The following is an 11,276-nucleotide window of genomic DNA, read 5'->3' on the forward strand; positions in this document are numbered from 1 at the left end:
GGGAAAGAAGGCTTTTTTTTCCTTTCGAAGTTATAGTTTCCATATGTTCTTAAGTTAAGTAAAAATGCAAATTGATATAGTAAAGTTTTTAAAGAGTTAAAGATTCTGTTGGGTTTTTATGTTCTTTAGGAGGGTTAGGTTATTCAACAAGTCATTGTCTGAAAACCAATCAAATAGCAGTGGGCTCTTAAGATCTATGGTTATACCATTTGTTCAGTTCATAGACATCACTGTGTTCTAGGCATTGTTCATGTATTAAATCATTTAATCTTTATAACAACCCTATATGATAGGTACTTTTATTAGCCCACTTTTATTATTCAAAATAATATCTAGTAAGTGCAAGTTAAGTCTATTCTGTATTAGAAGTCATATATATATATATTTTTTAACCCACCTCAGTTATTCCTATTTGGTTTAAATTGTCTAAAAACATATGTCATAAAAATTTTAATGGGAAGCAAAAAAGTCATATGTTAGAAAGGTTTTATTTATTGACATAATTCTTGGCATGAGAAATGTTTGCCTCAAAATTGAGCATTCATAAGTTGCTGACATCAGTTTTGGAAATACCAGTAGATTTTTGTATTGTCTTTTAGAAGTTTTTTAGTTTTAACGTGATTAGTAAATTACTTGCATTTGAATCTGCTTCCTTTGAAAATTTTATATTTTTACTATTGATTTGGAAGTATAGAAAATCTTAATCTTTTGAGGCAGAATGGTACAAAAAGCTTGGGCTTTAGAGTTATGTACATAATGGGTTTGAATTGTAACTAACTACTTGCTGGCTTTGGGACCAATCTTTTTGACCCTCAATTTCATCATCTGTGAAGTGGTAATGTTACTTCATAGGATTGTTAGGATTAAATGAGAATGTATTTGGCGTACTGTCTGGGACATGTTCTCTGTTTTTCTAATTTATGATGGATGCCAAAGTGTTGGGTAAAATCTCAAACTGTATGAATAAGGAAGTTGGGAGTCTGAGGAAAAATGAAACCTTAAGAAGGCTAAATTCCTAGATTCTGTTTAAAGGAAGGATTGGATTATTGCTCTGCAAGAAACTCCCATGTTGATCCTGGCCTTTGACTCCTTATCTGTCTGATTGAATTGAACTTCCTGTCACAGCATCCTTAAAACCAGACATAATCTTCTGTCAGTCCTGCCACCTTCTCCATAAAGCTTTGTGTGTGAGCTATACTGGACTGCTCACTTTTTCTGAATATTTTATGTATTTCCATGTATCTGCTCTACCCTCTGTTTGAAATGTTGTAATTGTTCTTGTTTCTTCTTCTGTTTACTGGTGTATGACCTATTTCTTAAGGATTATCCAGCATACTACTACCTACTTTGTGAAGCTGTATCTCTGCCTCTACAGAATTAATCCCTCTTTCTCTAGCTCTTAAAATATCTTGATCTTATGTATATATAATGGGGCCTTTGGCATAGTTGTATGTCTGTGCGTCTGTCTTCCCTGATAGAATAGGAACTCTTGGAGTGCTGTAATCTTTGCTTACTTAGTCTTATGTTCTCAGTGCCCCTTGCACAATGTTCAGTGTGTTTTTGAATGTTCAAAATGTGTTTGGACATTATTATTAGTTGCTGACATCAGTTTTGGAAATCTGTAAATTCAGTCGGCCCCCTCCTAATTAAGTAAATAAAGGAGGGGGCTGACTGAATTTACTTTAATGAGTATATAACATCCCCAGTTATGTGTAGTTACTGATAAGTTTTTTTCTTAAGTAAGTTAACCAAGCCCTTTGCAGCCTTATTTACTTTATTAGTTAGTATTCATAGTACAAGGATAAATTTGAGTTTAGTCCTTGTTAAAATGACTGCATTTCAAGGGGCTTTATATTTCTGTGCTTTTCTTTCTTTCTTTCTTTTTAAATTTATTGAAGTACAGTGTTTCAGGAGTACAGCAAAGTGATTCGGTTATATATATATATATATGATTATAAGAATATATATATTCCTTTCCATTATAGGTTATTCAAGATATTGGATATGATTCCCTGTGCTGTGCAGTAGGTCCTTGTTGTTTATCTGTTTTATATATAGTAGTGTGTATCTGTTAATCCGAAATTCCTAATTTATCCCTCCCCCCACTTCTATGCTTTTCTGTACGGCTAGAATCTTATTAGCATTCTCACAGAAATTAATGGTTAGGTAAGTTTGTTAGTAGTAATAAAATTTTTTTTACATAAAAAATTTTCTGTTGCATTGCTCAGAAAAACTTGGCATTATTTCAATTTATATTTTTTACTCAATGTATTTATAATTTTTTAGGTAGGAATTCCAGATTTGTGGCAGCTGCCGCTGCTTTGGGTTCCCTACTGCTGGCTCATTTTCTTCTGTTATTTCCCATTTTCTTATGTTTCTACTCTATAAGACAGAGTTAAAAAGTAAAGATGATTCATTTTCAGGAATTGTACTGCTTTAGGCTTAATTTGAGCCTCTGTTCTGTTTTTGTTTTTGTTTTTGTTTTTTTTTGCGGTACGCGGGCCTCTCACTGTTGTGGCCTCTCCCGTTGCAGAGCACAGGCTCCGGACACGCAGGCTCAGCGGCCGTGGCTCACGGGCCCAGCCGCTCCGTGGCGTGTGGGATCTTCCCGGACCGGGGCACGAACCTGTGTCCCCTGCATTGGCAGGCCGACTCTCAACCACTGTGCCACTAGGGGAGCCCTGTTTTGGTTTTGTGTGTGTGTGTGTGGATACAATATGCTAAAACATTTTGTTAATTGAATAAGAGCTGCATTTTTAAGTGGGGCTACTTTCTTATGTGAGAATAATAGATGACAGCTAATATTCGTGATGTTAAAAATGAGGGTGAGGGTGAATTTATGTATTCTTAAAGTGACAAAAATTGTTCCTGGCCCATAGTAAAAGCTATTTAAGTCTTAGATACTTTTATTATTATACTTTTTTTTTTTAAAGAAATTCAGCATTTTATAAAACTACATACAAAGCTGATTGTAAGTCATATAGGACAAGACAATATTTTGTCAAGACAGTAAATAGATTTGGAGATAATTATAAAACAAACATAATTTTTAAAACCCGTTATAGAGGGCTTCCCTGGTGGCGCAGTGGTTGAGAGTCCACCTGCCGATGCAGGGGATGCGGGTTCGTGCCCCAATCCGGGAAGATCCCACGTGCCGCGGAGCGGCTGGGCCCGTGAGCCATGGCCGCTGAGCCTGCGCGTCTGGAGCCTGTGCTCCGCAATGGGAGAAGCCACAACAGTGAGAGGCCCGCATACCGCAAAAAGCAAAGAACCCGTTATAGAAATAGTACAGGTTTATCAGACCAAAAATACAGAACACAAAACAAGCAAAAATGGGAAAAAATATATATTCCTACCATCTAGAGATTATTACTTTTAGTACTTTAGTTTGTAATCTTTTTGTCTACGTAATTAAGTATACAGGTGTACTGTATATGTTTTCTTTTATCAAAATGGTGTCACACTGTACCTTGTCTCTTGAAACCTTTTTTTCAGTCAATAATGTCTGCTATTCCATTTCTGTAAATTTTCATCTCAGCCAATCCTCGGATCATATTAAAATTTCTAAAAATGTCCTTAATGGCTGGTTTGTCTAAAACAGTAACCAGAACAGGATTGTACCAGTGAACTTGACTGTTAGAACCCTTGTGTCTTTCTAAATCAAGGATAGCTACCCATCCCTCCCCTTCTCACCTTTTAAAATGATATTTGACTTTTTAAAAAGATAATTTGAAAGAGACTGCATCATGTCCTGCAGACCTTTTGAATTTGTCCAGTTTATGCTCATAATGTCATTTAGCTTGTTCTATCTTATATAGTGTCTGTAAGTTAAAATTTATATCTCTAAGTGCTTGGTGGATTCGCACGTTGAAGATGATTTGGCTGCTCGTAGATGATGCTGTGTTCTTCATATTGCAGCACATCAAAAGTTGTGTGATCTCTGCTTAACTTTCTTGGTAGTGCTGAGATTGACCACTGAAATTGGGTGATGACAGTCTTTTCTGCCCATTATTCAATTATATTTGTCTTCTTACATTAGAAGATACTTTGTGCCGTGTTACTTCGGCTCTGTTCGAAAGTTCAGGTCCTCATTATCTAATACCTCTTGGTTTAGCACCATTTGTTGATCCTTGCCTAAATCAATAATTTTATTAGGGCTTGCAAAGTTTGATTTTCCTTATTCTGTCTTTTTATGTTTATTAACTGGTATTTTCTGTTGCGTTTGCTTTATGAAATGGAGTTATTTGCTTTCCCTGAAATAGAGTTCCTACAGGAAAAGTAGGATAAATCCTTAATCTCCCCCTTCACCAATTTCAAAGTAAAGAACTATTCCAATAGCCACTTTTATCAAAAGTTATAAATGAAAATAATTTTTTGTTTAGTTGCTCTAACTTTTTCTGTTTTGAGTATCTTTATAGACTCACGGATTTTCATTTTATTCAGGATTCTTTAATTTACTACCATTTAAAAATTTTCTTTGATACTCAGTTTGTCACACATTGACCCATCGTGATATCCTTCATGCTAGCTCCTATGTCTGTTTGATATAGACCACTAATCTCTGTATGCCTTCGTGCTTTTTGGCACAGAAAGATATCCCAGACTCACCTTGTACCTTCCCTGCCCCAGATCTGACATCAACCAGTTTTCCAAGGAGTTGGTACCCTTTAGTGTATTATGATATTAGGGATGAAATCGGGTTCTAGAAGTGTTTACTACTGCTAAGGTGACATACTTTTAAGCCATTTCTTTGAAAAGACCTAAACAATATAGAGTTCTACAAACATGAGTTCACATTAATATATTCAGTTATTACTTGAGTTCTTGATTTTATAATGGTATCTCTTTTCTCTTACAGTAATAATCATGAATCTTCAAGTCATTAACATAACTTCATTGTTTTTTCCTATAATATAAGGAAAAAATTTGAAGATATCAATACTGATATTATTAGAAATAAACTATCGGAAGAAGTTTAAAATTTCTTTTTAGCTCTCTTCCTTCTTAGAATACTTCCTGCCCAGAAGCACAGTAAAATTAGTGTCCAAATAACCCTTGAAATAAATCCTTTCTCCTGGTTACCAATTTGATATTTAATCAGATTTATTTGTTTCAATGTGAGCTTCCCTCTTTCCCCTCCCCTTCTCTATGAAGCAACCATTTTTGTTAGTTTCTCAGTTATCAGTGTGTGTGTGTGTGTGTGTGTGTGTGTGTGGTGTGTGTGTTGGAGGGTTCAAATTCAAACAAAAATATGTATAAATATTTCTTTTATAAAATATCTCTTTTATACAAAGGTAACATACTATATACTCTGTTTTGCACATTTTTCTCTTAAAATATTCTGTAGATCTGTCCAACCAGTACTAGTAATCATAAAGGTAGAACATATAGTAATATAATCTTTTCTTAAATTATAATGATATTTCAAAGTGAAAGCTTTTAGTAATTTAATAGTTATTTTTAGATTGAAAATAATACTGAAATAAGCTCAATAGTGTGAATGCAGCAGAAATAAAGAAAAAAAATCTTTAAAAGGGCACTGGATTTGGTGAATTTTGAATTGTATTTGGAAGATGAATGGGTCCAAGTAGGTGGGCATAGAGCTTTAGAGATGGTCTTGAGTGGCTTAAGGCAGATTAGCTTGTCTGGTTTCTGTGTCAGAAAATCATGAGATTAGAGAGGGTTGATAGAGCTCAAGTAATGAGAGCTAGTATGATGGACAAAATGCATAGAAATGTAGATTATTGGTGCTTTTTTATGGTTAATCTGATACAAATTTTTGAGGGTAGAAGTTTGTTTTATGCAACTGTAATACATAAGTTAATAGAATGGGCATGCTAAATATTGATTACCTTGTTTGGAAATGAGAATAAGTTTCTACCTCAGTTCAGCATTATCAAGTCGTAAATACCAAGGGCTAGAAGAGATCATAGTGGTCTTCTCAACCTAACTATTGTGTAGAATAGGAAAGGTTGAGTTGTCCAATTTATACAACTGTTTAGAGGCATAGCCAGTTCTTAAATCTGACTTTCTAACTCTTAATTGTATCTACTTTTCTCTATACTGTAGTACCTTTTACAACCATGAAAAATGAGAAGTTGTACAGCCGTTTTTTGTTTCGTTTTTATTTTGAGTTTTGTCCTGATACTTTAGGACTGTAAATATGGAAGTTACCTTTTACCTTAGGTGCATTCTAAATATACTGAATAGAAGGATTTAAAAATTGTTTTGTCGTATAATTGTTTTGAGGATCTTTTTTGGGGTCAATGTATTTACCTGTATTTCTTAATTACACATGATGGCTTATAAGTAAATACATTTGACAGTCTTTTATTAGCGTAGCTTGTAGTGGGGAAAGCTTCTTTTTATAATCAGCTAATGCTTTAAAACATGTACATGTAGTTTGCATTGTTGTGTATTTCAATCAGCTAATGTTTTAAAATGTGTACACGTAATTTGCATTGTTGCATATTTCCTTAACTTAAGTACTCAGATATTTATCCAAACATTATTGCCATGGGGTTTCCTGCAGAAAGACTTGAAGGCGTATACAGGAACAATATTGATGATGTAGTAAGGTAAGAACTCTTTAATTTTCTGTTTCAAATATTGATGTATATTCGTGTTATATTTTCATTTAGAAAAGATTTCTAAACCACAGAAAAAGATGTACATTGTGATGTAAACTTTATTTTTATTATGTTGGTGACCTATAACTGCTTTTTTCTTGCTTCACATACCTACTCGGCCTCAATGGGATAAAACTCATTTGATAAGAACTGACCTTTTACCTAATCAGGTGTATGTGATATGATTTCATGGACTCCATAAAATGCCCCTCACCAGTTTAATGTCTGGATTCCATTACACTATGATTTTTGTCTTTTATTTCACAATTGGGTATTATCCTTAAAATCCTGAGTGCATTTATTCACTTAAATTTATTTATGCTAAGGTGTAGGTACCTGGTACCATGTAATTTTACATAGAGCAGTTTATAATGGGACATAAGTGTACCAAGGACCTGAAGAAGTATTTGGTACAAGGGATCTAGAAAGGAGTTGCTGGGCATACCAAAGCCTAAGTGTTTGCTTTACAATTTTGCATAATTTTCTAAGTGTAATTATCATTCAGTTCTGAACAGTAGTTCTCAAGGCTCATTTAAATAATTTTAAATACATTTATGACCTAAGAGTACATAATATATTTTATGAGAGAAGGAATTTTTGTCTGCTGTGTAGTCAATATGTTTTCTAATTTCAGAGCAAAAAATATGTGTATAAATAAATTAACTGTAAAATGTCAGTAGGAACTTTAATTGGCCTTTAAAAGTTAAAATTTTGGATTATTCCCTGTACTCTCAGAAGTATCTTTTTTGGAGACTTTCAATTTAAATATTTGGTGGTTATGAGAATTAAATGTTATAATGCGCAGGAAAACACTTTGTAAAGCTTTTTGCAGATGTAGAATCCTTTTTAAATAGTTGTCTTAGTATATAAGACTATCTGTACTCTCACATGAGCTAGCCATAGTTGTTTTACTAAGTGGTTAATTTTTAGCAATTTGCTTTGAGCCAGAGTATATTTACATTTTTGCAGTATTGAGTTGTATCCAATTGGATTTTTGTAATGTGTTCAGAATTAAATTTCAGTATCTACAAAAAACTCCCAGAGTTCTTTGTAGTTTCTGTTACAGTTATAGATGGTACATGAGGCTGTCAGAGGAACTGTTTAAGAACTTGAAAATAGGAAATAAATTTGCCTTCTCATAGTTGGGCAGGACACAATGGAAGAATGTGTAATATTGCAGGTCCATGGGAGCAACAGCTTGATATGGCTTAGTCAGTGATAATACCCATCTGCAGAAAATGCAGTGAATGATAGAAAAACGAATAAGAGAAGTAAAGTTTGACTCAAGAGATGGAGAATCTGGGAAATGAGCAGTGCATTCATCAAACGTGTTTGCTGCTGTGGTGCAGGAGTGTTTATCAGGCCTCTTTATGGCCTAGATGAAACATCTCTGAAGTCTGTCTACTTCACATTACTATAATTCTGTATTCAACCAAGTCAGATTAATACTTATATGGAAAAGGAGTATGAGTACTCTGAGCAGAGGATGCGTTTTCTGATCACTGTAAGGATATCCTTGTGATAAATTATCCTAATTTTTACATTGTCCTCTTCTGAATGTGAATTAGTCTCTTTTGACTGAATTTACTGAGGCTGACTGATCATGTTTCAGGTTACTGATAAAGTCCAGTTTCTGGTTCTGTACGTGTGATTATGAGATCTTAGGTTGTAATAACGTCATCAAGCAACTACTCTGCTGGGAAGTATTTTGATCTGTCATCTTCTGACTTCATAACCTCTGCTTTTATGCCTCTGAATTAAGATTCACACATTCAGCTTGTAATCAGGAACAAAGGTTGAAATTTATTCTATCTTCTTTAAAGTTTATTTTATCTAGCTTTTGACTTTTTCAAATGTCACTCTTGAAAAGAGTTTTATGTGTATGGATTGTTATTTAGCCAGTGGTTACTTTAGCCAACTGATCTTGTCACCCCAGTGATAATGGTAATAGCACATAAAAATGAAAAATTATCAACTGAACATAATAGCTATGCTGTGCTTGTTTTTTTTTTTAATTTATTTTATTATTGTATTTTATTTATTTATTGTTTCTGGCTGCGTTGGGTCTCCGTTGCTGCGCGCGGGGCTTTCTCTAGTTGCGGCAAATGGGGGCTTCTCATTGCGGTGGCTTCTCTTGTTGTGGAGCACGGGCTCTAGGTGTGCAGGCTTCAGTAGTTGTGGCATGCAGCCTCAGTAGTTGTGGCACATGGGCTTAGTTGCTCTGCGGCATGTGGGATCTTCCTGGACCAGGGCTTGAACCTGTGTCCCCTGCATTGGCAGGTGGATTCTTAACCACTGAGCCACCAGGGAAGCCCACTGTGCTTGTTTTGTTTTTGTTTGTTTTGGATTGGTGGATAAATGGCCAGTAAGGCTTTGTTGGCCTCAGTTACCCGCCCCCCTTAGTTTATGAGAAAGGATGAACAGTGACCAGGAAGGAAGATGTAGTTTTTCCCATGAAGTAAAATGAAAATAAATAATTCCTAAGTAGATTGCATATTAGGATTAACCTCTCCATGGAAATGACTGTCTCTAGTACCTAAATAATTGATTTCCTTGAATGGCTTACACTATATTGGAGACACTAGTACTAATTAGTAATGATTCCTTTTTGGTTCAAAGATGATAACAGTGAAAAATGTTTTTATTTTCTTATATCTTTTCTGTTAACAAAAAGAAAACATTGGCATTTAGACATTGGGATGTCTAAAGAATACTTAAAATTACCTTTTCTTCTCTAATTCCATATTTTCCCTATGATTTTCCCCCCAAGCAGGAAATATTGTACAGAATTCAGACTTGGTTCTTGCTGTACGTCATTGCTTTGAGTAAAATAAAATCAAATTACAAATACCTTCATGCTTAAATTATTTAACCGTTTAGGGATATGGTTTATTATAGCAACGTGAGATTTTATACTTGAGGTACTCAAAGTAATACTTCTGTGACAAATATTTAACTTCTCCTTTCGAAGTTACCTCCTGGGATCAGGAATTTAATGTAAAAAATAAAAAGAGTTGAAAAAGAGAACCAAGTTGAAATTTTTTACTGTCTTAACTGCAAATGTTTTCTTTAATAAGCAATCAGAATTGACAGGGCAGGACAGGGTCATTTCGTAGAAGGGAAGTTGAAGAACCAGCTCTTCCCAGATTTTTTTTTCTTCTTAATACTGCCGTCTCTCCCCGTTTTTTCTTGCCACTAAACTCTTGCTGTGACCAGCTGGTAATATGAAACAATGTTTTATTCAGGTGATTGATTATTCTTTGATATGTATATTAATCTTTTGTGTGTGTGTGTGTGTGTGTGTGTGTATGTGTGTATTAATCTTATCCCTCAGGCTAATATTGAAGTTATCTAATTTACATGTTATCTGGTATAAATCTAGGCAATCTTTAACAAATTGATGCTTCATATGTTTAACAGACATAGCTTGAGAACTGTTCTGTACCTAATAAATAAGGAAAGTTTAGGTTTAATAGAGGTGAACTGGCTTTCTTACTGCAGAACCTTTAATGTGCTATTACTCATTGTAAATCTCCAAAGAATGAAATTTTAATATGTTGCTTTCCTTTTTTTTTCTTTTCTTTCCATTTCTCTTCCTCTCCCTCCTTTCCCCCTTCTATCTCTCTTTTCTTTTGTAGTATAGTAAATAGCATCTCTCTAGTGCTAATAGTGTTCCATGGAGCACAATTTGGGAAATGTTGAAAATGAAAAAAGATGTATATAACAATATTTTCCTCTAGTTTGTCAGTAGGAAATAATTTACTTCCTCCTCTTTTATTGGAAAGATTTTAGATTTCTGTATTTATTATGAGGAAATGCTTAGAGCTCAGTCTCCTGATATTTAGTGATTTTTGAAAAAAGCCTTTATTCATTGTCTTGTATACTATCAGCTTTTTTACCCATATATAAGCAGCTGTATTATAGATTTAAAAGTCCATCTTCCCCTTTCCCGTTTTATACATTTTCTTCCCGAAGAAAATTTTCAGATATTCTTCTCTTGGGCTTCTCTTGGGTGGCGCAGTGGTTGAGAGTCCGCCTGCTGATGTAGGGGACACGGGTTCGTGCCCCGGTCCGGGAAGATCCCACATGCCGCGGGGCGGCTGGACGCGTGAGCCATGGCCGCTGAGCCTGCGTGTCCGGAGCCTGTGCTCCGCAACGGGAGAGGCCACAACAGTGAGAGGCCCGCGTACCACCAAAAAAAAAAACAAACAAAAAAACTTCTCTTAATCACATGCTGATCTCTCAGTCAACCTTAATTGTATGTTGATTTTCAATTAAAAAAGGTGTTTGTCATCTCAACATTACCATTATTGGTTATTCAGTGAAAAAGAGTTGAAAAGAGATTATTTAGAGGAAAGCTTCAGAATAATTTAGAGGAAAGGATATCAGTTCCCTCTCCCTTTCCAACAGCTTTCGACTTCTTCCCTCATATTGCCTCTCTGTTTCCTTTTTTTTATTGAGGTGTAAATCCCATAACATAAAATTAACCACTTTAAAGTATACAATTCACTTTAGTACCCTCACAATGTTTTGTAACCACCACCTCTGTCAAGTTCCAAAATATTTTTTATCACCCCAGAAGAAAACCCTGTCCTCATTTGCTGCCTCCCATTTCTGTTAGTCTTTTTTTTTTTTTTTTTTTTTTTT

The 11,276-nt window shown here is 34.8% G+C and overlaps 1 protein-coding gene across 1 annotated transcript in view; it reads left to right on the forward strand.

Moving 5' to 3' along the window:
- PTEN (phosphatase and tensin homolog) overlaps window positions 1–11,276 on the forward strand; it is a 90,186-nt gene that overhangs the window by 20,607 nt on the left and 58,303 nt on the right. Inside the window, exon 2 of the mRNA XM_007470299.1 lies at window positions 6,494–6,578. Coding sequence (XP_007470361.1) covers window positions 6,494–6,578 — 85 coding nt within the window. The remainder of the gene's footprint in view (window positions 1–6,493; window positions 6,579–11,276) is intronic.

The sequence above is a fragment of the Lipotes vexillifer genome, unplaced genomic scaffold, assembly GCF_000442215.2.
Source record: "Lipotes vexillifer unplaced genomic scaffold, Lipotes_vexillifer_v1.1 scaffold690, whole genome shotgun sequence".
Taxonomy (NCBI): Eukaryota; Metazoa; Chordata; class Mammalia; order Artiodactyla; family Lipotidae; genus Lipotes; species Lipotes vexillifer.